The sequence below is a fragment of the Poromitra crassiceps genome (assembly GCF_964638095.1).
Source record: "Poromitra crassiceps genome assembly, contig: HAP1_SCAFFOLD_125, whole genome shotgun sequence".
Taxonomy (NCBI): Eukaryota; Metazoa; Chordata; class Actinopteri; order Beryciformes; family Melamphaidae; genus Poromitra; species Poromitra crassiceps.
The window spans coordinates 377,466-404,712 of record NW_028152234.1 but is presented as its reverse complement, the minus strand read 5'-3'; the positions used below and the strand labels follow the sequence as shown (position 1 = coordinate 404,712).

Genomic DNA, 27,247 nt, shown 5'->3' with positions numbered 1-27,247 from the left:
AACTTTGAGCGCTTCCTGAATGGGTCAACCAAGGAGCAGGCAAAAGTGGCTTTGCATGTTTTGTTTTGTTCTAAGTTGTAAACAAAGGAAACAGACTGCACACTCATAACTCCTATGCAAGCAAATGTCCATCTGTTTAAATGAATTGTGTATGATTTTTTTTTGCAGGAACACTGACAATATCAGATGGTAGTGGGCAGGAAATCAACCCACAGATCCTTTTGATTGTACAAATGTGACCGTTTTGACAGAACTTGGTGTGATGATGCATGTTTTAGCACTGTGTGTGTGAATTTATGGCACTTTTTCTGGGTTTAGAAAGCTTCTTCTGTGACAAAGCATTTGATATACAGATGTCATAAGAGTTGTGACGATTCAAGCTCATTTATTGTTCCATATTACCGTAAATTCCGGACTATAAGCCGCACCGGTGTATAAGCCGCACCTGCAAAGTTGACTATTTTTTTCTTATATAAGCCGCACCGGACTATAAGCCGCGGGTGTTTTAATGGTATTTTTTTTTTTTTTTTTTTTTTTTTTTATTATATTGTGTTTTAATGTTTAATTACCATATGTAAGGGTTCATGCACAGAGGGGATTGTCGGGAAAGAGATGGCTGTTTGAGGAAGCTCCCATTTATTAACATTTCAACAAAACAACATAACACAACACCACCTGTGTTGTTATTTACAGTGCACACAGTGTCATACAGTGTCATACAGTGTGGTGAAAAGAGGGCAAGAGAGGAAATTAAAACAGAAGTGGATTTATAGTTAGAAAGAGTGCTAAAAAAGAGAGATTTTTTTTTTTTTTTTTTTTATAAATCCATAGATAAGCCGCACCGTTATATAACCCGCAGGGGCCAAAAAAGCCCAAAAAACGGGAAAAAAGGTGCGGCTTATAGTCCGGAATTTACGGTAACTAAGGGTTAAGTAACAATGACAGAGCTTTAAAGACATTGGAATATCTATCAATGGCTGATGTTAGATAATCTATAATCCTCTAACAGCCTGGAAATATATTTGGCAGATAACATACAACAGCGTAGTCACTATAATGTACATGTAAGAGTGACCCGATACAGTAAGCTGGTCATTCTGAAGACACCTCAAAACCTACTTCGATACTTGATATCTGAAAGTCTATGAACCTAGATCAGGGGTGGGAAACATTTTTTTCCAGAGGGCCATACTGACTTACTGTACATATAAAGTAAGCAAAGCACATTGGACTGATAACTGCCAACACTCCTGATTTTTTGTACGGGTCTCTCTCTCAACAGAAGAAGTCACTTTTTAATCTCATACACTGCAGTGTTTAGCAGAGCCCTGCCCAGTGCCCACAGAAGTTTACTTAAACTCTATAATTATTTTATCTTCATTTATCTACAGACCAACATTTACAGTATAGATTCTCTTTCACATTTGACCTATTTCCCTGAGTTGGATTAATAAAGTTGTTGATCAATTGATTGACTGACTGAATGATGGTGGTTCATGTACTGTATGCATAGGCTAGTGACAATGAATAGATACCAGGGGAGAAATCAAACTACGCTACTCATACAGTAAATCCTCCTATTTCAGGGTGAAAAGTTTGGCTGTCAGCTAAAGGTGACTAGTCGGTATTAATACAGTATTGTGACTAGCTTTTCGGATGTTAGGTAGTAAAGATCTGAATGTATATCAACCTAAAAGCTAACATCTCCCCACTGTCATAACGAGATGGGTCCATGCTACTGTAACGTTATATCAATTCGAGAAAAACTAGCTACTGTACAGTAGTTAGAAATGGCTGCAGGCCAATTCTAGATTCTATTCACAGATCGTAGTGTTTGCTAGCTAGCTAGCGCTAAGCTAACACTGATTCAATGTCACCATACAATATGCTTGAACCAAATTAAAACTTAACGCCCACACGTTTGTTTAGTGTACTGTACAATAACGTAACGAACGTAACGAACTCTGATAGGGCACATACTGTAGGTTGGCGTTAACCAGACAGTATATAACGCATCCGAGATATAAACGTTATGAATATAGCCACGTTATAAACAAACTAACGCTGGTGATCCGTATGGAAACATTGCTACTCGAAATGGTTAAAAGTTATATCAATTTGGTCATTCTGTAGCATTTTACTGCCATATAACATAACTAGCAGCTATGTTAGTAGCCACATAGGACAACTAGCGCTGAACCGGAAGAACAAATACGTTTGCGTGGACTGTGACCCCGCAGCTTGAAACTGCTGCAACAGTGAGAGACACATTATGGTACTATGAGGGCCCCTAGTGGTTGAATGCCATTATTCACATCTCAAACCATCTCAAAAACGTCACCGCATCGTCAAGCACAAGGTAATGAAAAAAATCTGTCACGACGGGAGTGGCTGCATCTGTATGTCCTGTCTTTGTTTTTTTTGTCATTTAAGTTTTTTATTTGCCATTTTTAAACATAAGACAAAGACCGAAAAGAAAAAAACATTACAGGACAAGACAATAAAAACTAAAACTAAATAACAATAAAATAAAAAGGACAATAGTTGGGATGGGGGAGAGGGGGGTGATGCAGGGGTGTCAACCTGAGCCCGCCATAGAATACAGTGGTATTTGTACAACAAAGATGCCGCAGATATTAGAAATGGGTGTCATTACCAGCAAAAGACAATATAATGAAAGAAGATACAGAATAACACAAAAAAAAAAAAAAAAAAACCTACGTACTCAGGTTAGGAACTTGCGAACAATATCCCAGTGGTCGTACTCTAAACCCTTATCAAAGTCCTTTAACAAACAGGGTGCACGCTCCATGTTTAATAAGTCCAGGTATTCCTCCAACCATGAGTCCCTGGAGAAGCAGGTTGGTTTACGTTCCTTCCAATTTAAAATAATTAGTCTCTTAGTGGTTAAACAAGCCAGTGTCCAGAGTCGGTCGACAGAAACGTTGTTATTGCCTGTTTTTAAGCCCAACAAACATACCATAGGACATACAGAGAAAAATTAAGAAGCTTCGACATTAGGGCTATTACATCTGACCATAATGTTTTTACAGCTGGGCAGTCCCAAAGCAAGTGTAGTAATGAACCTCGATTGCCGCAGTTATGCCAGCAAAAGTCTTGACATTTATCATCCATTTTTGATATTCTGACGCCCATTTGTATGCCTCTATCGCCATATCTCAGTAAGAGACATACATGTCACTTAACCTCTATGTCCTGTCTTTGTTTTTTTTGTCATTTAAGTTTTTTATTTGCCATTTTTAAACATAAGACAAAGACCGAAAAGAAAAAAACATTACAGGACAAGACAATAAAAACTAAAACTAAATAACAATAAAATAAAAAGGACAATAGTTGGGATGGGGGAGAGGGGGGTGATGCAGGGGTGTCAACCTGAGCCCGCCATAGAATACAGTGGTATTTGTACAACAAAGATGCCGCAGATATTAGAAATGGGTGTCATTACCAGCAAAAGACAATATAATGAAAGAAGATACAGAATAACACAAAAAAAAAAAAAAAAAAACCTACGTACTCAGGTTAGGAACTTGCGAACAATATCCCAGTGGTCGTACTCTAAACCCTTATCAAAGTCCTTTAACAAACAGGGTGCACGCTCCATGTTTAATAAGTCCAGGTATTCCTCCAACCATGAGTCCCTGGAGAAGCAGGTTGGTTTACGTTCCTTCCAATTTAAAATAATTAGTCTCTTAGTGGTTAAACAAGCCAGTGTCCAGAGTCGGTCGACAGAAACGTTGTTATTGCCTGTTTTTAAGCCCAACAAACATACCATAGGACATACAGAGAAAAATTAAGAAGCTTCGACATTAGGGCTATTACATCTGACCATAATGTTTTTACAGCTGGGCAGTCCCAAAGCAAGTGTAGTAATGAACCTCGATTGCCGCAGTTATGCCAGCAAAAGTCTTGACATTTATCATCCATTTTTGATATTCTAACGGGAGTGATATATGCTCTACAAAGTATCTTGAATTGTATAATCCTGAATCTAACACATTTAGACGATCTTAGAGCTGATTTCCAGATTGTACTCCACTGAGGAGCTGTCAAGCATACATTGAGGTCGTGCTCCCAGGCCTGCTGAACAGGAGAATATGCATCGGGGGCGGCCCTGGACAATAAACTATAAATATTTGAGACCACACCTCTTTTCAGTGTTGTATTCTTGAAGAGCTGGTCCCACTCTGAGCAAGAGGCTGGCATGACTCCCTCCCCACATTCCTTGTTTATAATAGAACATAATTGTGCGTATATTAGAAAGGAGGAGTCAGTAAGGCTAAATTGATTTTTAAGTTCTTGAAATGAAAGCAAATTATGTTTAAAAATCTGGCCAACTGTTGTGATGCCAAGCCTCTGCCCAGTTTTATTACTTAGAGCAGTGGTTCTCAAATGGGGGTCCGCGGACCCCCAGGGGTCCGTGGCACTTTGCCAGGGGGTCCGCAAAAAGTTTGCAAGTAAAAAAAAAAAAAAAAAAATATATATATATATTAAAAAATAAAATGCTACATGTTACTTATTCCTTCTCAAACTACTTCCTACATGGTGCTAGTCTATCAAAATATCTTGGCTGTCATTGATTGTGTTGCATAGTGGTTTTCTGTACTGTTGACAAATTGTGATATTGTAAGTCGCTTTGGACAAAACAAAAGTGTCTGCTAAATGACGTAATGTAAATGTAATGTAATAAAAAAAAAAAAAATTTTTTTTTTGCAAAATCTTCATAGTTCAACGAAAATAGTTTATGCTTTAAATCTAAAATGGTTCATGGATTACATTCTAATAACAAACCTATCAAATTAAAAGTCAAGCACGTTACCGTGGAAACAATTAAGCTTAGCCCAAAATCACAAATCAGAATGAGGGGGTCCCCGGTATATTTTCTATCTTGTAAGGGGTCCTTGGCTGAAAAACATTTGAGAACCTCTGACTTAGAGTACCACCTCCTGCTGAGAGGATGGGGTTACTCCAAATGGGGCAGGATGGGAGAGCAAGCCCCACAATATTAAATCTCCTATGCTGCTGCTTTACCACAGAACAAGAAAAGCTGATAATGATATTGTCTAACAATGGAGGTGGACTAGGATAGTATCATAGTGATGCCAGGGAAATTGTTTTACATTTAGACATGATGGATTTCTCCAACCAGTCCCAGCTACCTATCACAGAGTCGGGTTTGTAGGCCCAAATCAAAGGATACTTTGCATTATATGAAAGATAATACTGGAATACATCAGGGACTCCCAGTCCTCCCCTCGATCTGGGTATATTTAGTTTCTTGTAAGCAATTCTGGGTTTTTGGTTATTCCAAAGGAAATTAATAAAAAGAGATTTAACATCTTTAAACCAGTTCTGCGGAATTCTAAGGGGAATAGATGAAGTTATATGCGTAAGTCTTGGTAGAACATTCATCTTCAATATCTCCACTCTGCCCCATAAAGACAGTGGCAATACTGTCCATCTGTTAATGTCATCTTTGATAGATTGAACCATCCCAGTACCATTGAGGCTGAATATTTTAGTAATAGGCGAGACGATATTGATTCCAAGGTACCTCATTCCATTTGTTTTCCAAATGAAAGGAGCATCCTTTAGATCTGATTTAAATGTATAAGAGTTAAGAGGGATTGCCTCACTCTTGTTCCAATTGATCTTATAGCCTGAAAATTTTCCAAATAAATTAACCAAATTAAGAATGGCAGGTATGTCCTGTCTGTGTGAATGAATGGGGACACACCTGTCACTTAGCCTCTATGTCCTGTCTTTGTGAATGAATGGGGACAGACTGACATACACGTCACTTAGCCTCTATGTCCTGTCCTTGTGAATGAATGGGGACAGACACACATGTCACATAGCCTCTATGTCCTGTCTTTGTAAATGAATGGGGACAGACACACATGTCACATAGCCTCTATGTCCTGTCTTTGTAAATGAATGGGGACAGACATACACGTCGCAGGGATGGACGAAGGCTATAAATGCAGGGAAGGAAAGGACAAGAACTGGCTACATGTGGAGACTCACTCGGTACTTGGAGAGGTCGATCCACAGTGAGTTGTGAAGTTGATCCAAGAGCTTTTCAAAACGGTATCTCTATGATGGGGGGGAGAGAGAGAGAGAGAGAGAATAGGAAAGAGAGTGGGTGAGAGAGAGAGATTTTAATCACATGCACACCTCTTGTTCAGGTAGACAATCAATATGCAGCATGTTTGTGGATGAGAATGTGTGTCTGTGCGTGTGTGTGCCACAAAAAGACGCGGAAATGTACCCGAAACCGAAACGGACCTGTCTATTATTAGAAAGCTGAGAAAGAACAGCTGAGACAACTGTACAGAACCAATAAATGTCGGACCCGGACCTGACCTGGACCCGCAGTCGCTTCTTTTGAATGGACCCGAGAGCCGGCCGGGTCCGGGTCAGGCCCTGGGGTATTTGAGGGTTCGGGCACCCCCGAAGACCTCTAGCATGAGCAAAACTAAAAAATCTAACTACACGCCAGATTATTTTTTCTACGTGCACTCGTTTTCCATAGCTGATTACTTCTTTGCCGCTACTTTTTTTAAGCGCAACTACCAACTATTTTCTTTCTTTCTTTCTTTCTATTGCAGTCTCTCAGTTCTTCCTTGAAAATTCCTTGCAAATCTGCAGTCTTCATGTGATGTACTGTACCTGTGCGTACCTCGGATTCTGAAATCATTGCGGTTGAATTTCCATCACCGCCATTTTCCTTGACTTCGCAGATGGCGGCTGTCTCTTTCATTTGGCTTTATTTGCTTTCTTGGCCTTTTTTCTCTCTGTTTCTCTCGTCATTCAGTTGTATGAAGTTCAGGGTATTTTCACACAAGGCCTCAGGGAGTCTATCGCTGTGCTGATGAACTTATGACAATGTTTAAGGAGAGAAACAAAGCCAAAGTAACTGCCTCTCAGACAAGGAATCAGAAAGACAAAACGTTGCGCAAAGTTGCGCAATCATGCACTGACATTGAATCGTAGCAAAAAGGCCTTCTTTTATGAAAATGCTTTTAGTAAGTGTAAATGTGACTCAAAAGCAACTTGGAACACGGTTACGGGTTTGCTTGGGACATCTTCATCAGTATACCCAACCAATGTGAAAACTAATGGGAGTATACTGACAAAACCAGAAGAGATTGCTGATGTTTTCCAGAACAAAATCAACGATCTAAGGTTGAAAGTAAAATCCACAGCATCTGAGCACACTATTATAACATTGAAAAAGGAAAACATTGTGCGACAAATCTTGCTCACCAGTGACAACCAATTAAGTTCTTAAGCTCCTACAATGGGACATCTGCTGGTTATGATTTTATTGACAATGCTTTGCTCAGCCATGCTGCTTCCCAGATTGCTTGCATACTTTTCCAATTGGTCACTAAAAGCAGGGCCTTTTCCAAAGGTATGGAAGCAAGCTAAAGTGTCTCCAATACCTAAAGATAAGAAAAAACCCATTACCACTGACAACAGTCGACCTATCAGTGTCTTATCAGCTCTGAGTACAATTTTAGAAAAGTACAATGAGTACAATCATAGGCAGCTAGGAATAAGGTGGATAGAAAATGAGCTGCTGGTGCTGGTTTCCTATAATGTGTCAGCCTTTTCCATCTATACATCTCATCCAAAGCAAACCTGTCCAAAACAACAGAAATTAAAGACCCCATGAAACAGTATTGTAGCGTTCCAGGTAATCCAAGTATTACCTGTAATGTGATGTGCAATAGAAGTGTCTAGATTGCAGCTAGGAACTATTGTGTGTGGGTGTGTTCCTAGGGGGAAGGGGGTATATAGGACCAGCGGCCGGGGGCCGGGAGTCAGTCAGGCCATGTGGGCGAGCTGACCGGGTGGTTGCAGAGCTAGCAGCGAAGCTAGCTGCTAGGAGCTATATTGTGAAGACAAGAATAAAAAGCTGTACCAACTTCAAGTCTCCGGTTCCTTGTAACGAATACCCGATTCGTTACATTGGTGTCAGAAGTGGGATCGATAACCCTCTGCGACGGCCAAGAAGGGAGAGGGTGAGAGAAGGAACGGCAAAAGAGACTGGGTGGTGCGGTTTTTGGGCTCAAGATCTAGCGCTAGTAAGTTAGCTACCAGGGGTGCTAACTGCTAACTGCTAGCTGCTAAGACCACGTGCGATGGTGCGCGGAGAATGGCCATCGGTGAACGGGAGGAAAGGGGAGCTGACGGCGGGGATCAGCTCGATGCTGGCGGGCATGGAGGCCCGTGTGTTGAGAGAGGTCGGACGGCTGGTGGAAGAGACTCCTGCCTGGGCAGTAGAGGTGATGCGGGCGCTGCGGGTCATGCGGCGGGTGGACTTGATGAGCGCGGAGGTAATGCAGCGGGGAGAGCGACCGGAGGAGCCACGGAAGAGACTGTGTTGGACCTGCGGTGAGCCGGGCCACGTGGCGAGGTGGTGCCGAGGCGGTCCCGGGAGACGGACCGGGTATGCGGGACAACGACATGGACAGCAGGGAGCCTGCTGGGCATGCGGCGAGATTGGACACCTGGCTAGAGAGTGTCAAAAGGCTGTCGGGGACCAGAGGGGAGCGGGAGAAGAGAGACGTGCAGGCGGCGGACAGGTGAGACTCTGCTGGACTTGCCAGTCACCGGAGCACTTGGCCAGGGACTGCACTGGGAGTGTGGAGGCCGGAGGTGAGACACGGGCTGGGGAGAGTGTGAGCAGCCGGGGAGAAGAGAACGTTGTGACGGATAGGAGAACGGTGCTGCAGGGGAACAGCCAGAGGGAAGAGAGGGACATCGTCTGCAGCGTTGTTACAGTCGGGAGAGCGACGCTCGTGTCTCCGAGTGAGCGAAGGGGGTTACCGGCCCAGCCTAACCGCTATACACCCCCTAACGTTGCACTGCGGAGAGCCGAGGGGAAGATCGACGCCGGTGGTGTTCGCTCTGCTGTCCTCAACCCTGGAGGAGGGGGACGGAAAAACGAGCGAGTGCGAGGCCGGGAGGACGACGCCAGGGTCATCTGGAGAGTCGACGGGCGCGAGTGGAGACCGGAGGACGAGGATGTCGATCCGGTGCTCGTTCGTGCATTTGGCTACTGGAACAAACAAAAGGGGGGACCGAAAAGAGTGCTTCAGGTGGGACAGAAGCTGGGAAAAAGGGGGGATGGAAATGGGGTTTAAAAGAAAAGTTAAGGAAAATGTGGGGGCTTGTGTTTGAATTGAAATGTGTGAAAAAGAAGGAAATAATGAAAAACTAGACATTATGGAGTGCCTAATGGGAAACTAGACATTATGGGGGTACCTAATGGAAAACTAGACATTACGGAGTACCTAATGAAAACTGGACATTATGACGGGGGTGCTGAAAAGAAAAGACTGTTTGTTGGGGAATTAGAATTTGATGTGGTGATGGGAAAAATATTGTGTTGGGTGTGTTTTGGTACAGGGGGATGTGTGTGGGTTGTGCATGTCGCGTGGAAGCGACATTAAAGTTGGGTGGGGGAAATGTAGCGTTCCAGGTAATCCAAGTATTACCTGTAATGTGATGTGCAATAGAAGTGTCTAGATTGCAGCTAGGAACTATTGTGTGTGGGTGTGTTCCTAGGGGGAAGGGGGTATATAGGACCAGCGGCCGGGGGCCGGGAGTCAGTCAGGCCATGTGGGCGAGCTGACCGGGTGGTTGCAGAGCTAGCAGCGAAGCTAGCTGCTAGGAGCTATATTGTGAAGACAAGAATAAAAAGCTGTACCAACTTCAAGTCTCCGGTTCCTTGTAACGAATACCCGATTCGTTACAGTATCTTTGATTTGAGGCATTTATTGTTGAAACGGTGCCATTCAAAAGTCTAAACCATAGACTGCAAAAATGGCTGTGGACTTTGGGGCCTCAGATTTGGTATTTTGGCTAGTGCCATCTTGGTTTTTTTGAGCCAGAAGCGACATATTTGTAGCCATATTTGGATGAGAGAGGGTTTCCCACAGAGCCGCACCTCCACCTATTGGTCCATGACCTGCGAGCCGCACAATCACTGGACTGGCGACCTGTCAATCATGCCCAAAACAGTCTTTTTTATGGTCTATTTGACTCTAAACGGGTGAGTTATATAAAAATTCACCCCACGTACAGTTGTCATGAAAGGTGAAATTAGGCGATATTTGGGGCGGGACTGTATCGCGATATTACAATGACATCACCCAAGCCTAATAGTCTCTCAGTGCAACCCCATAATATGTAATGTGTGTGTGTGTGTGTGTGTGTGTGTGTGTGTGTGTGTGTGTGTGTGTGTGTGTGTGTGTGTGTGTGTGTGTGTGTGTGTGTGTGTATACTTCAGTGCAATTGGTGGTCGCTCACCCCGAAGTTGCAGGCGGCGAATCGGTCCAGAGGGGAGACGTTGGTGGAGGCAGTGGGTTGGGTGTAGAAGGCAGTGATGTTAGCCAGCAGGGTGCTCATCACTGCCGGCAACCCTGACAGCATGTACATAGATGAAAGGCAGGAGAAATGACTGAGGAGAGAAGGAACAGAGAGAGAGAGAGAGAGAGAGAGAGAGAGAGAGAGAGAGCGAAAGTATGGTGTTGTGATGGAGGATAGGAGAGGAGAAAAGCGGCTGTTGAATGCAGAGAAGTAGAAACTGCACTGACTGCATGTAGTATGTAGCCTACTTGAACCAATAACACTGTGCATCCTAGCATTTGCACTTTTTCTGACTGCAATTTTTTATTTTGTTATGTCTCTTTTAAAACCAATTGTTTACACATGCACCTTATGCACTTTACATGTGTACAAACAATGTTGCGCCTTGCACCTATGCGGCTCAGATCCATGTGTGCTGAGGGACATGAGGAACCAAAACGCACTTCCCCTCGGTTTGATCACACTGAGCTTCTCTCTTGTTTATCTTCTTTTGTATGTATGAATTTTGTATCTTGTGATTTAGGACTGAGATACAACGTGTTTACCCGCAACGGTGATGAACTGCAGAAACTGAATTGCCCCGTGGGGATAAATAAAGTTTTCTCAATCAATCAATCTCAATCAATCAATTAATCGGCAGTGTGTAAAGTCTGCCATTATCATCCATCTATCCTGCATTAAAGGGACACTCCACCCAAAAACAATGCTGATTTATTATCTGAAAACTCTAAACAGTTCATGGCATTCATTTCGTTTGACAGTTATTGAGAGTTGATATGTGTAAAGTTGTGGACCAGTGATGTGATTTGTGCATGAATGACAACACTGGTCCACAACTTTACTCATATCAACTCTCAATAACTGTCAAACTAAATAAATAACTGTAAAACTGTTTACAGTTTTCAGATGTGTGAGATACCTCAACAAAAGTGTATCTCAACCAGCTAGTCAGCAGCCTTTTTCTTTCTGAGGTATGGGTCTAACTGTAAAACACACACTTTGCAATGGATGCATATTTCTTTGTCTTTGTAAAACAAAAACTGAAAAAAGTCCTCCTGCAGACTAGTTGTCAGACATCACTCAAACTAAATATAAAAAAAACGCATGCTTTTATTTTGAAAGGCAACAGCATTCAACCGGAAGTGAAGTTGTAAAAAATTGTTGCTAACTTCACATGCATTCTTTCCCCACACGGAAGAACAACCAAAAACAACGAATGACAGCGTTTTCATGTGATGCCTGACAGCTAGTTTGAGTGATGCTTGACAACTAGTCTGCAGGACGATCGACAACGTTTTTGTGTGAGACGTGAGGCGTGATGCCTGACAGCTAGTTTGAGTGATGTCTGACAACTAGTCTGCAGGAGGATCCACAACGTTTTTGTGTGAGACGTGAGGAGTGATGCCTGACAGCTAGTTTGAGTGATGTCTGACAGCTAGTCTGCAGGAGGATCCACAACGTTTTTAGTGAGGCAGGAGGAATGACAGCGTTTTCGTGTGAGGACTGAAGGTGTTTCAGAGCACACTCGACGGTTTACTATAGGAGACATGACAACTGACAACGCTTTAGACTGAGGAACGATAGCCTATACTCTGACTGACGAGGATGCCCTAAAATGGTTGCCGTACCCCCGGGGCCACGCAGCGATGGAGGAGTGAGGTGAGCTGTGCAGGTGGAGGAGCGGAGGGAACGATGGGATGTTTGGAAGCTGACCAGAGATTGCAAATAAAGCGGGGCTGACTGGTGAACTGCCTGGTAGGCCAGTACCAGCGTCTTAAATTTGATACGGGCCAAGAGGGGGGCCAGTGGAGGTCGCGGAAAAGGGGAGTGACATGGGAGAATTTAGGTAGGTTGAGGAGAGGTCAGTGAGAGGGCATTCTTTCCCAGGGATGAAGAATAGGTCAGTTTTGCCAAGATTCAGTTTGAGATGAGGGGCGGTCATCCAGGTGACAATATCCTTGAGGCAAGCGGCTAGACGTGACTCGATTTGGGAGTCGGAAGGGGGAAAGGAGAGCAAGAGCTGAGTGTCATCAGCATAACTGTGATAGGAGAAGCCGTGGGAGGAGATTACGTGACCAAGGGACCTAACATAAAGGAGAAATAGGAAGGGGCCGAGGACTGATTCATTGCACAGCGACGATAGGCTAGTTATCTGAAATAATGGATTGCCTTCACAGCAAATAAACTGTCATAGCTTTAGATCTTGATCTAGGCTAGATCTCACCATCAATATTTCCCCCTCTCTTTCACGTGCAGGCTGACATGCAGTGCGCTTTCAGTATTCCAAAATAAATACTTGCAATGTTTTTATCAGTGCTCGCTGTCGAAATAATACAGCATCATGCACAGTCTCTCAGCCACAGCTGCAGAGCGCACAGAAAAAAGCTGAGACATGGTTGAGCGAGGTAGCCTACTACGAGGCAGACCTCCGCAGATTGCGTGCACGCTCGGCTCCGTGCAGGCACAGAGGCATGCATGGTCAGAGCTGCTGCAGCCAAGCGTGTACAGAGTGATGAGTGAGGAAATGCCCATGCTGAACTTCACTCTGAAACAACGTCCGTACATCGCCACATTAATAGAATCACCAAACTTGTTTTGCTGAATGTTCGAGTCGGAGCTGGAGTCCGTCTGTGCGTAATAGACAATCCAACAAAGCCAGGCGCGAGGCCCGTGAGGCGCGAGGCCCTGTGCGGTGGCACACTTTGCAAAGCCCTCGCGACGCTACTGACGAAGACACACATTTTCAGAACTTGCCAGTTAGTCCAACTTACTTCCCCTCATTTTGGTTGGTCCCTATAACCCAACGTTAACACAAGCAATAGCCATAAGTTAGCTAGCTATCGTTAGCTGTTTGTTTGTCACCCAGCAAGCCTGTGTTGAGATCTGACAGGAGGGACTATTTTATTACGCGGAAGAGTATGAATTAACAATAAAAGCCATTTAAATCAGAGTTTATTCATTTCATATTGCCATAGTGGGAATCGTTTGATAAAAGCTATAGATCACTTCAGGCCTTGATATATGCTCATTATACCACACCTAAGGGTGATTTGTGATCTATTGCTTAATTGTACTTATCAACACTACAAGAGGTAGTAGCACTGTTATGTCCAGTAATGTTAAATACATGAAGCTTCACTTTATATCATATTCAGACTAATATTATTTTTAATATATGATACATTGTTACGTTTGTCTACTAAAATACTTCATAAGGTGCCATATTATCATCGATAGAGCAAAACAAAGATAAAGCGATAGTGTAAGTTATTTTCACACAGGCAGCTCAGTCACCTAATGCTGGGTCCGGCCTATCTGTGGTCCTGTTTAGATTTTTTTATTTTGATAAACTGACCGATCATAACGGGAATTTACATTGTTACGTTTGTCTACTAATTATTAACACTTCATAAGGTGCTACATTAACATTAATACATACTCGCCATAAGATGCACGGTATTAGAGCAAACAAATGGATTGCTGCCTCTGTAACATGGCTGGTACCTTCTGGATCGTGTTGGTGTCTAGTATTTTTTGGGTGGGTTCAGATGATTTAAGAAGGAGGCTCAAGCCCCCCCAAAAAGGTTCTAAAACCGCCTATGACCCACACCACACCACACTTGGGTCACGTCATGGCCCGGTTGACAAATTCAGTGTTTATACATTAGCATTACACATGGCCAATGACATGCAAGGACCACCCACTTAGACACACACACACACACACACACACACACACACACCCACACAAACAAACACAGGGCTTACGTCATGGCCTGGTAGATGGACTCGATGCCGTAGCGCATGGCGAACTCATCCACGATTTCCTGCTGCACCTCGTCAAAGTAGACCTTCCAGGCATCCTCTCCCTGGGCTGCCGGGATCTTCACCAGCCCACCACAGTCCACATCCACATAGAAGTGAAACATGGTCTGCACACACAGAGAGAGTTGATATGTATCTTCACCAGCCCACCACACTCCACATCCACACAGAATTGAAACATGGGCCACGTTCGAAATCGTTCACTCATTCACCCACTCACTATTCCCATAAAGTGTTTATCATATAGTGAAATATATGGGGAATGATCAAAATGAGTTTCGGACACTACACAGATTTGGTAAAGACAACCGCATTTCATTGTGGTATACCGGCGAAAATGTAGGGTTGTTCACTAGAAATCACTGTGCATTGTGTGTATTTTATAGTGGACTAAATAGTTAATCAAATTAACAGTTTAGAATTCGGACACTATAAAAAAAATGGCGACACACTAAATAGTCCACTATTTCTGTCATAGGAACCGATTCCGAACAGGGCTATGGTCTGCACACAGAGAGAGAGATGATATGTATGCAGGTGGATACCACTGGTTCCCAACATTGTGAGTGAACGTCATATGAAGGCAGCATAAAAGTTAGGTGGAAGAAAATATCGGGGAAGATAGCAAATAAATAAGCTAAAGCTAGCAAAGAAAATAAGCAAGAGTCAAGTAGGCAGAGTGACCCAACACCAAATAAAGCTTTATAATAAATGTTAATCTTAATGGTAAGTGTAGACTTTGAACTAGAACCTACATGTCTAAAATGTGTTAGGCTTAACTTTTCACTGTAAGAATTTTAAGACAGGGCTGTCTTAAAGGGATAGTGCGGATTATTGGACATAATGTTATATGAACTTCATCCCAGCTGTAGAGTGCCTGGGGAGCTCACTTCCTGATCCATGATTCCCATGGGCGGAGCTATAACTTGATCTGAGTGGAGAAAAACTAGTCCCGACAGACACTATAGGGTCACGGAGTTATCAAGTTGTACCCCTAAAGAACGCATGCATGTGTTATGACATCTCATTTCAACAATAAAACCGCAGGCTCGTAGTTGCTCAGACCGGCGCAATTTATTGGCACTATTTTCTGGCTAGTATCACTCCACGCACTGCAGCCACGGAAGCCATTACCGGTGTGTTCAGGTGTTCAGACAGCGTGGGCTGTAAACAGCGAGTACGAGAGAAGTAGGCTACGGTAGGAGGCACGTTGACAAAATGGTTCGCTCTTGTGATTTTCCTGGCTGTAACAATGCAAACATTAGTAACAGTGTATTCCATAGTTTCCCTGTCACGGACCGTGCCCTTAGACAACTTTGGCTTGTTGCGATAGGCTTGAGGTTTGAGACAAAGCCAGCGAGGATAAAAAAACTTTGTGTTTTGGAACAGTGCTGTTCCAAAACCCATGGTAAGAGAGATTACAGTACCTAAATATAACAATGTTGTCAGTAAAAAAAGGAAATAGTCTATCCAGTATCCACCTTATTTTTGGCGGCCATGATCCTTCTGCTGTCCCCTTCCCTCGTTACGTCTAGCTTGACACAACACAGCCCCTCTAATATAGCCTACCAGTCTGTAAACTTTGCAGCTGAGCTGATAAATGCCGACTTATTCAACGAGCAACAGGTTAGCGGATGTGATAGAAAACATGATTAGGCTACATAACCAAAACTAGTGTTATTTTGTAACGAGCAAACTTTTAATGTCGGAGTTCGACAAGGAAATGCGATGCAGTCATGGGCTGCAGTGTAGAGTACTATCCAGGCAACGTCAAGCTAGCGTAAACACACAGCTGCTCACGTTCTAGACTGGATATTGCTCCCAGAATTATTTTACAGCGGAGCCTCACAAAAATAAGGTGGATAGCCTATATCGGTTGTGGGATTCAGCTAGAGCCTCTAGCCTGGTAGTAAGCCATCAAACTACTAGTAGACCTCTAGCCTAGGGCCTACTAGTAGTTTGATGGCTTACTACCAGGCAAATTCTACCTGGTTAGCATTGCAACTCACACTTTGGTGTGATTAAATTTGCAGGTAAATAACACCGTCTGCTGCTCACATCATTGTATTTCCATCCATAATTGTAATTATTTTAGCATTAGGCCTATACCTGTTTTAGCCATCATAAACATGCAGCGATTTGGCACAGCTGAGAGCCCATGTCCAATCAAGTGTGTGTGTGTGTGTGTGTGTGTGTGTGTGTGTGTGTGTGTGTGTGTGTTGAAGTCAAATTATGACCAAGTGTGATTCAATCACATCTAATGATAACAATAGCTTTTAAAATGTAACTTGTAGCCTATCTATGGCAGAGGGGAATTCAACATTTGACCCATTCTAACCCTTAGGATGCAGCCACCTCTACTTGTGCTCAGGGAGCACGTAGGGGTTCTTCCTCAGGGATGACACCTGCGCCCCTTCCACTCCAGGCATGCATTCCTGTTCTGACGGCTGATGAGGATGGGATCGTGTTTTCTGGAGTCCAACCATCTACCCCTGTGCAGCACTCTACCACATTTGGTGCATACATGCAGCTTGTTCTCAACAGCCCTGCCCAAGCTGTTCCAAGTGGAAACCTTTCATCATCTGGAACATACCTTTGCCTCCCTTCCACATGGACACAGTCACAGGTAAGCTGATATATTCTCAAAACGAGCAGCCCATTCTTCATAAGGTACCGTTCCAAAGATAGGGTCCGGTGAATGTATCAACCATGAACATAACACATAATGACCATAATGTAACTTACTTTTAGATGTGTGAATACATCTAGTCAATCACTTCACTCATTGCTATTTCTTTCTTTAGAAGTCAGAGTTCCAAAGCTCAACAGTTGCATCTGAAGCAATGGATACAAGCCAGAGTACGAGCCAGACTTCGAGCCAGAGTTCTATGGGAGACAGCACATTTGTTCCAGACGACAGCACTTCCATATTAACGTCTTGCTCAGGTGTCAGCATTGATGGAACAGAAGAACATAGAGACTGGTCTGAAAGAAAGTGGCTTGTAAACGAATCATCCCTTATGGAACTGTTCAAAACGTGCCACACATGTGGTGTTTTCCTTGAAGACAACCAAAAAACCATGAATGGATCCATGATAAAAATCAATTGGACATGCACAAATGGCCATCATGGTTCGTGGCAGTCTTGTCCTTATGTCAATGGAAAGCCTGAGAACAACCTGGTATCTTCAGCCGCCATCCTTTTCACTGGGACAACGCAGAATGAAATTGGAGAGTGGGCTGAACTTGTCAACTTACAGCTGCCAAAGAAGTCTGCTTATTATTCATCTCAGTCAACTGAACTTATACCAGTGGTTCAAGAAGCATACACTGACATGCAGGAAGAAATTCTGTCTGAACTCAAGGAAAAAACTGCTGCAGGTGGCCACATAGATGTTGGTGGTGATGCTAGGTGTGTATTGGAGTTATCGAGCATACATGTACTAAGTTGTATTCGTGTGTGTGTGTGGCCATGATGATATAAATGTAATCAGGTAATCGTGCCCATACCACGCCCTACAATTGTATATGTTATTTTCTCCTTACCATCGATTGTCATGGGGAACGTCAACTCCCTATCCAACAAGGTGGATGAACTGGAGGCGCTTGTGAAGAGCGACAAGACCTACCGTGAGGCGAGTCTGTTGTGCTTCACAGAAAGCTGGCTACACGAAGGTATTCCCGATAGCTGCGTGAACATTTCTGGGTTCTCCATGGTCAGGGCGGACAGAGACGTCGGGAGCGGTGAAACTAGGGGAGGAGGACTATCACTGTATGTGAATCAAAGGTGGTGTCATCCAGGACACATTACAGTAAAGGAGAAGATCTGCTGCCAGGACGCGGAGATTCTGGTGGTCGGACTTAGACCATTCTATGTCCCCCGGGAGATATCTCACGTGGTCGCCATCTTGATTTACACGCACCCGCGAGCTCTTCCGGCAACAGCGTGTGACGTCATACACGAGGCTGTCGCAAGAGTCCAGACACAACACCCTGAAGCTCTGTTACTTATATCAGGAGATTTTAACAACATTAGCCTCGCTGCAACACTCACTGGCTTCAAGCAGTAGGTATGTTGATTGCCCGACGAGGGAAAATAGGACTTTGGATTTATTGTATGCTAACATCAAAGATGCGTACTCCGCCACAGCTCTCCCACCACTTGGAAAATCGGATCACAATCTGGTTTTTCTTCAATCCACCTACAAGCCCTGCATCTAGAGGCAGCCTGTGGCCACTCGTACATTCAGGAGATGGACACCTGAGGCCAAGGAGATTCTCCAGGCATGCTTTGAATGTACTGATTGGGAGGTACTGCAGGACACAGAGGGGAACAGTGGGGTCACTGACATTGACAGGAGGGCGGACTGCCTCTCCAGCTACATCACCTTCTGCAGGGACGCTGTCGCACCATCAAGGACCGTCCGTTGCTTCGCTAAAAATAATAAACTCTGGATCACCAGTGACATCAAGAGGCTTCTTAACCAGAAAAAGGTAGCCTACAGGGATGGTGACCAGGAAAAGCATAAGCAGGTGCAGAAGGAGCTGAAGAGGAGCCTGAAGCAGGCCAAAAAGGACTATAAAGAGAAGGTGGAGAGGAAGCTGCAGCACAACAACACCAGAGAGATGTGGAGGGGAATGAAGACCATCACGGGCTACAAGCAGAACAACAGCCCGGCGACGGCGGGAGATCTCGACAGGGCCAATGAGTTCAATGTGTTCTACAACAGGTTTGACTCGGAACCCACCAGAGATTGTCCTGCTCCAGCCCCTATTGCCCCACCCACCCTCGTCCCCTGCAGCCCCGACACAGCGGCTGACCCCCCTCTCTCGCCAGCTGCCCCCTCCACCTTCACAGTGGAGGAGGTGCGGGCGGAGCTGAAGAGACTGTGTCCGGGGAAAGCAGCTGGTCCAGACGGGGTGTGCCCTGGTCTGCTGAAGACCTGCGCTGACCAACTGGCGGATCCGCTTCGGAGCCTGTACAATGACAGCCTGCAGATGGGGAGGGTCCCGGTCTTGTGGAAAACATCTGGTCTCGTGCCGGTTCCCAAGGCGGGGCGGCCGGCCGAGCTCAATGACTACAGACCGGTGGCCCTCACGTCCCACATCATGAAGATGCTGGAGAGACTGCTCCTCCGTCGGCTGAGACCGCAGACCCAACATGCCCATGACCCCCTGCAGTTCGGGTACCAGGAGTGTATGGGAGTGGACGACGCTGTCCTCTACATGTTACATCGAACCCACCCCTACCTGGAAGAGCCGGGGAGTCATGTGAGGATCATGTTCTTTGACTTCTCGAGCGCATTTAATACCATCCAACCACTCCTGCTGAGAGAGAAGATGATGAAGATGGGGGTGGCCCCCCTCTTCATCGTGTGGATCATAGACTACCTGACGGGACGTCCGCAGTTCGTCCGGCTGGGGAACTGCGTCTCGGAGATGGTGGTGAGCAGCACAGGGGCTCCTCAGGGGACTGTTTTTGCACCCTACCTGTTCTCCCTGTACACGGCAGACTTTCAGTACAACTCGGAGTCCTGCCACGTCCAGAAATACTCTGATGACACAGCCAGGGGCAGGAGGCGGAGTACAGGGACCTGGTGGGCGCCTTTTGCGACTGGAGTGAGTGGAACGGCCTCCTCCTGAACACCACTAAGACTAAGGAGCTGATCGTGAAATTTCGCAGGACAAAGCCTCCTGTGCAACCGATCTGCATACGGGGTAGCAACATCGAGGTGGTGCAGACCTATAAGTACTTGGGTGTGCACCTGGATAACAAATTAGACTGGTCCGCTAATGTGGATGCGATCTACAAGAAGGGCCAGAGCCGGCTGTTTTTCCTGCGGAGGCTCAGGTCCTTCGACGTCTGTGTGGAGATGCTGCACATGTTTTACCAGTCGGTGGTGGCTAGCGCCCTTTTCTATGTTGCTGTCTGCTGGGGTGGCATCATCTCGGACAGAGACACCAGGCAACTGGACAAGCTGGTCAGGAAGGCTGGCTCGGTGCTGGGGAGGAGCCTGGACCCTCTGGGGACTGTGGTAGAGAGGTGCACGTTGAGCAGGCTGCTGGCTATCATGGACAACGACACACACCCTCTTCACCACATCCTGGAGGTTCAGAGCAGTAGCCGCAGCGGGCGGCTTATCTCCCTGCGCTCACGGACGGAGCGACACAGGAAGTCCTTCGTCCCCATGGCCATCAGGCTGTTTAACAAGTCTGTCAATGGCAGGAGATCGCCGGCACGCAGCAGGACTTGAAGGTGAGACTGCGTGCCTCATGGGCGATGGGGTCATGGGGGCTGGGGCCCGCCAGACCAGTAGTGACAGTATGGGGTCTGAGCGCCACTCAGACGCTGCTGTGGTCTAGGTATGGGCACTGTGCAATTGGACTAGATATGGGCACTGTGCAATTTTTGAAAACTAGTATTTTAGTATTTTAGTTACCGTTCAATTGTATTTTAGTATTGTATGGGGGTATGAGCACCACTCAGATGTGGTGCTCATACCAACAACTAGTATTTTAGTATTTTAGTTACCGTTCAATTGTATCTTAGTATTGTGGTAACGTTTAAATCTTCCTTTTAATTTTTAATTGGCTCTTCTTCTTTAACCAGAAACTTGCCTGTCATGTTACCGTCTTGTACTGTCTGCATTGTCCTGTATTGTCATGTTTGTTGGTTTGTGCTATGTCATGTCTCATTTTGTCTTTGGCCTGCGAGCTGCTATACTGGATACCTGAATTTCCTCATGGATTAATAAAGTACTTACCTACCTTACCTAGCTACCTACCTACCTCCTACCCCAAAGCCGGACAAAGCTGTTGTGGTGGCAAAAATGTCCACACGTTTTCAAAGCTAAAATGTTGTATGGACAAACCAAAATGTTGTTTGGTCACAGAGCCTTATCACTTCAGTTATAGGTTGTTAGCTAACTGAGTGCTGCTAATACAATTTTGCTTGGTTTATGTATATAATAATTGCATCGTGACTGGTGTATTTATTACTCAAGTATTTAGTTTTATTTTTTGGTACATGTTTATATTTTTTGCACTTCATCCAAAAACACAATGACATGGAACAATTGGAAACATATATGTGCATTTCTTTTACAAAACAATGTTGAGAAATATTTTCAAGGAAAAGGGAACACTATCGTTTCAAGTGTAACACATAAATGTTTAAAATAAATGTTCACAATGTGACTTCAAAAGACCTAAAACAAATCCAGTGATTCCTCAGACTCCTTGAATCCCACATATTGTCCATTTGGTGATGGATATTCCTTGCGGATCCTATCCACCACACATGAGGGAAGAACTCTCCTATTGCCTTTACCAAGCTGTTCTCCATTTAGGGCCCATTCCAGTACCATCCGGTAGCCAATCAGCCTGTACTGACTGAAACAATACAACATGTTCATTATGTGCATACTGTAATGTGCAAATCAAGACAATTCATGAACATTTCTCTATGGTTGACTGGTTGATATGGTAGAGTAGGCATTATGATGCTATACACCTTGGCTGTTATTTATGTATGACAGAACTATTCTATTCCTCCCCCCATCCTTGCTTGTGTGCTGTCTCTGTCTACTGTCTTGTCTCACCACTATCGCCCCCCCCACATAGTACTCAGTGTTTAGTGTCATCTCTGTCGTTATATGTTCACTAACGTCACCCCCCCCCCCCCCCCCAGTGTTTAGTTTTTGTGTACTGTAAAGCGTCTTTGAGCTATGGAAAAGCACTATATAAGCCCCATCTATTATTATTATTATTGATGTATTCTGACAGAACAAGAAGTGAAATTATAGGATATAGCCTACACAACTGTAATATTACAGATCAGTAAGGTTATAAAGTAGCATCCTAGTGAATACTTTAGCCACCACTCAAATACAACTGCTAAATAATTACTATTATTAGAGCCATAGCACTTACTTTACAGACAGCTGGCCATTGGGTCCAGCTGGCCTGGGACGCTTCTTCCAGTTTATTTTGGGGACGTTGAAAAACGTCCTCAAGACGCCAGCATTCAGGATGGCAGAGAAGTCTGGATGGTTGGTGATGCAGGCAGAAGCAGATGCGCTGGCCTCCTCTGAGATGAGATCTTGCATCTGTGGCACGACTAGATCCCACTCCCGGCAGCAGTAGCTCTCCAACTCCGTTGGCATCGGCTGGCACTTATGACAAGTGCACCATCATTTTTCATTCACCCTCTCTCTCCTCTCTGCAGCCGCGGGCCCATCTGCGTCTCCTTGCTCAGCCTCCGCTTCTCTCTCTCTCCTCTCTCTCTCTGCCCGTTCGAGGTCGATCTGACGAAGTTCCTCATCGGTGTATTCAGGTTCATAAAGATAACCCCTCAAATCTTCTGTCAACAGCATATCATCATCATCGCTCGAATAGTCAGACATGTTTAACTTTTTATAGACAGCCCGCGCTGTCTGAAACACCTGAACACACCGGTAATGGCTTCCGCGGCTGCAGTGCGCGGAGTGATACTAGCCAGAAAATAGTGCCAATAAATTGCGCCGGTCTGAGCAACTACGAGCCTGCAGTTTTATTGTTGAAATGAGATGTCATAACACATGCATACGTTCTTTAGGGGTACAACTTGATAACTCCGTGACCCTATAGTGTCCGTCAGGACTAGTTTTTCTCCACTCAGATCAAGTTATAGCTCCGCCCACGGGAATCATGGATCAGGAAGTGAGCTCCCCAGGCACTCTACAGCTGGGATGAAGTTCATATAACATTATGGGCGCTGCACAGTGGCTGCCCACTGCTCCTAGTTCTAGGAAGGTTCCTAGTAGAGGATGGGTCAAATGCAGAGGATGAATCTCCCCAAGGGGATAAATAAAGGATAACTTAACTTAACTTAACTTATGTCCAATAATCCGCACTATCCCTTTAAAGTTAAGAAAAAAATTGAACAAATTTGAGAACTTTCATTTCAAGAAGACAATTTCTTCCTACGTTTTTTCTTACGAAGAAATATAAGAAGAAAGTTAAGAAAATACATAACTGTTTTTGAGAATAGTCTTTTTTCCTATCTTTTTTCTTAAGAAGAAAGTTAAGAAAAACATGGCACTTGAGAAGATTTTTTTCTTAAGGAGGTTTTGTGAATCTGGCCCAGCCTCCAAACTGTGGCTATTGCTGGAAAACTGGACTTTCTAATTATATATTCCTTAACCAAAACAAACAATGAATAAAGCTGTAGGCTAGCTAGTTTGGACAAGTCATTAGTAGGATAACAGCATAGTTGTCAAAATTGTTGAAACTTATGTTTTGTTTTTGTCTTGCAAATGAAATAGTTTAACAATTCATTACAATTCATTAATTTGCCGGGACCGCCTGGAAGCCCCTAAAGCAGTGGTTCTCAAATGGGGGTCCGCGGACCCCCAGGGGTCCGTGGCACTTTGCCAGGGGGTCCGCGAAAAGTTTTCAGGGAAAAAAAAAAATATATATATATATATATATATATATTTTTTTTTTTTACAAAAGCTTCATAGTTCAACACAAATAGTTTATGCTTTAAATATAAAATGGTTTGGTTCATGGATTACATTCTAATCTAACAAACCTATCAATTTAAAAGTCAAGCACGTTACCGTGGAAACAATTAATGACAGCTGTGCACCGGGTCCTTCTGAGCTGCGACGCTGCTTACTACGTCAATCACAGAGCGCCCACAGCTGCTACTGTAGCTAGTAACGCATGTTATGAGATGATGAGGAGATTTTTAAAACGACCACTTGCTGCTACAAATTAAGTGGTTGAAAAACAAAAAGCAAAAAATACGGAAGTACGATGAGGAGTATCTCCAATATGGATTTGTTGAAGTGGAAGGGAAGCCAAAATGCCTTATATGCCTGCAGTCTCTTGCCAATGAGGCAATGAAGCCTGCCAAATTGAGGAGGCACTTGGAGACCAAGCATCCAGATAACGTTAATAAAGACCGGTCTTTTTTTGAGAGGAAGGGCGACGACTACCGTCATCAACAAAAACGGATGGTGAATGTTTCGTCTGTTCCTGCTAAAGCGCAGCGGGCCTCCTACCTGGTAGCGCAGCGGATTGCTAAGGCCAGGAAACCCCACACGATAGGAGAAGAACTGCTGCTGCCTGCTGCAGTGGACATGTGTGAGCTGATGGTGGGGAAAGATGCTGCTGCCAAACTGAAAAGTGTACCTGTGTCAAATGACACAATCAAACGACGAATTGAGCACATGTCTTTTGATATCAAGTCACAAATCCTGGAAAGATTGAGAATGTCTAAATTTGCGATTCAGTTGGATGAGTCCACTGATGTGGCCGGCTCGGCGCAGCTCATTGCCCTGGTTCGCTACCCGTGGGAAGGGAGGATTCAGGAAGATTTTTTATTTTGCAAAGAGTTGACCGGGCGAGCAACGGGAGAGGGCATTTTCAATGTACTGGATATGTTCATGGAGGATGGCAATCTGCGTTGGCAGAACTGCATTGCAATTTGCACGGATGGGGCAGCTGCCATGACCGGTCGCAAGAGTGGCGTGGTTGCGCGTGCCAAGGAGCGCAATCCAAACATGATATCCACCCACTGCATGCTGCACAGACAGGCCCTGGCGTCAAAATCACTGAGTCCTGAGCTACACTCCGTTCTCAGCACGGTAGTGTCTGTGGTTAACCACATCAAAGCTAAGCCACTGCAGTCCCGTTTATTTGCCCAGCTCTGCAGGGAAATGGGCGCAGGGCAGGACACTCTGCTGTTCCATTCAGAGGTGCGTTGGCTCTCACGTGGAAAAGTGTTGCAGCGGGTTTATGAACTGCAATCAGAGGTGTGTGAATTCATCCAAAATGACAAGCCAACCACTGCAGCGCTCTTCTCGGACCCTGAATGGATCGCACAGCTCGCCTACCTCGCAGATATCTTCAATTTATTGAACGAACTCAGTTTGTCAGTTCAAGGCAGATATGCATCTATCCTGGAGGTAAGCGACAAAATCAAGGCTTTCTGTACAAAAACAGCAATCTGGAGAAGGCGGATGCAAATTGGCATTACTGACATGTTCCCCCAACTCACAGAGGTTTTGGACACAAACCAAATACCAGCTGAGATTGTGAAAAATACAATCGGTTCGCATCTGGCCTCCCTCACTGACTATTTCAATGACTATTTCACTGACATCGACACCGATGCCTGGGACTGGGTGCGCGACCCCTTCGTTGCATACGCATCAGCCAACCCGTTCTCACTCTGAGCGCGTCGCATATTGACGCTTTGTCCTGTCCCTTGTGCGTCGCTTGTTACTAACATGGTACCCTTGAGCGACACATGAAACGACTTGGGCTTTCCGACTAAACTCAATGCAAACCCATGGAAGTCATCTTTGACGCTTATGGCAACTGCTCCCCTATAAGCCTAACTGCTCCACCATTAGTCAACTGCTCGCCCATTAGGGTCTGGAGGAGCTAACCTCTCCCAGACCCTAACCCTAAACCTAACCTCTCCCACCCCATGCCTAAACCTAACCTCTCCCAGACCCTAACCCTAACCCTAACCTCTCCCACCCCATGCCTAAACCTAACCTCCCCCAGACCCTAAACCTAACCTCTCCCACCTCCCACGCCTAAACCTAACCTCCCCCCAGACGCTAATGGGGAGCAGTTGACTAATGGGCGAGCAGTTAGGCTGATGGGGGAGCAGTTGCCATAAGCGTCAAAGTTGACTTCTATGGGTTTGCATTGAGTTTAGTCGGAAAGCCCAAGTCGTTTCATGGGTCGCTCAAGGGTACCATGTTAGTAACAAGTGGCGCATAAGGGACGGGACAAAGCGTCAATATGCTACGTGGTCGGAGTGAGAACGTGTTGCATCAGCGCGGGGTCTCAGTGGAAACGCAGAGGACGAGCTGCTGGAACTAGCATGCGACGGGGCGCTGAGAATCCGGTTCAGCCAAGGGGCGCATGTGGACTTTTGGCCTATGGTTGAACAGGAGTATCCTGGACTCGTTGCCTTTGCCATGCAGGTGTTGCTGCCCTTTCCAACCACATACCTGTGCGAGTCATCATTCTCAGCACTGACCTCCATGAAGACCAAGTACAGGGCTCGGATGGAAGTGGAGAATGACCTACGTGTGTGCCTCTCATCTATTCCTCCAAGGGTGGACAAGTTGTGCAGCGATAGACGGGCACATATCTCACATTAATGGGTAAGAATGCTCCCCCCTCTCTTTCCCATCTCCTTTTACGCACAAATTACGCACTGGCGATCTCTCCTTTTATGCGCAAATTACGCATTGATGATGAACACATCTGTGTGTGTGCGCCCGCACATGTGTCTCACTCATTCTGTCCATGTGAGATGTCAGATGTTGCATTTATTTATTTATTTTATGTGTGTCTTCACAGAGAGAAGCAATCACAGAGAGAAGAAGATGTTTTTGAGAGATGAAATGGACTCCAAATTTACAATTTTCTCTTCAGTTCACCTTCAGTATTTTTTATCTGCAGCAATTACATTGAATATTCTGTTGATTTTTTGTGTGTGTGTGTGTGTGTTGTGAAATGCATGTCAAATTAACAGTGTGTTGTGAAATGCATGTCAAATTAACAGTGTGTTCTGAAATGCATGTAAAATTAGAGTGTTGAGATGGTGCAATTATTTTTAATACATATTTAATGTTTCTAATAGTTCTCTTGTGTTGTTCTTTCACATAATATATTATATATATATATATATATATAATTCCAAGGAACATACATGTCAAGTCAATTAATATTTTATTTATATAGCGAAAAATCACAAATCAGAATGAGGGGGTCCCCGGGAGATTTTCTATCTTGTAAGGGGTCCTTGGCTGAAACACATTTGAGAACCTCTGCCCTAAAGGACCCTTGGTGGTGCCCGAACCCGACGTGCGAGAACCACTGACCTACTGTATAGAGGCCTGGATCAACTGGATATGCAGTGCTTTTCTGTTGTATAGTTCTTCGTGGCTTTCATGTGTTTGCGTATGTTTTTGAATTTGCATCATTTCAGAATTGTCAGCACATTTCC

The 27,247-nt window shown here is 44.7% G+C and overlaps 1 protein-coding gene across 1 annotated transcript in view; it reads right to left on the bottom strand.

The window, feature by feature from the left end:
* LOC310800854 (protein unc-13 homolog B-like) overlaps window positions 1–27,247 on the bottom strand; it is a gene marked incomplete at both ends in the record, with an annotated part of 267,146 nt that overhangs the window by 191,419 nt on the left and 48,480 nt on the right. Inside the window, 3 exons of the mRNA XM_083664751.1 lie at window positions 6,046–6,114; window positions 10,342–10,492; window positions 14,170–14,333. Coding sequence (XP_083520877.1) covers window positions 6,046–6,114; window positions 10,342–10,492; window positions 14,170–14,333 — 384 coding nt within the window. The remainder of the gene's footprint in view (window positions 1–6,045; window positions 6,115–10,341; window positions 10,493–14,169; window positions 14,334–27,247) is intronic.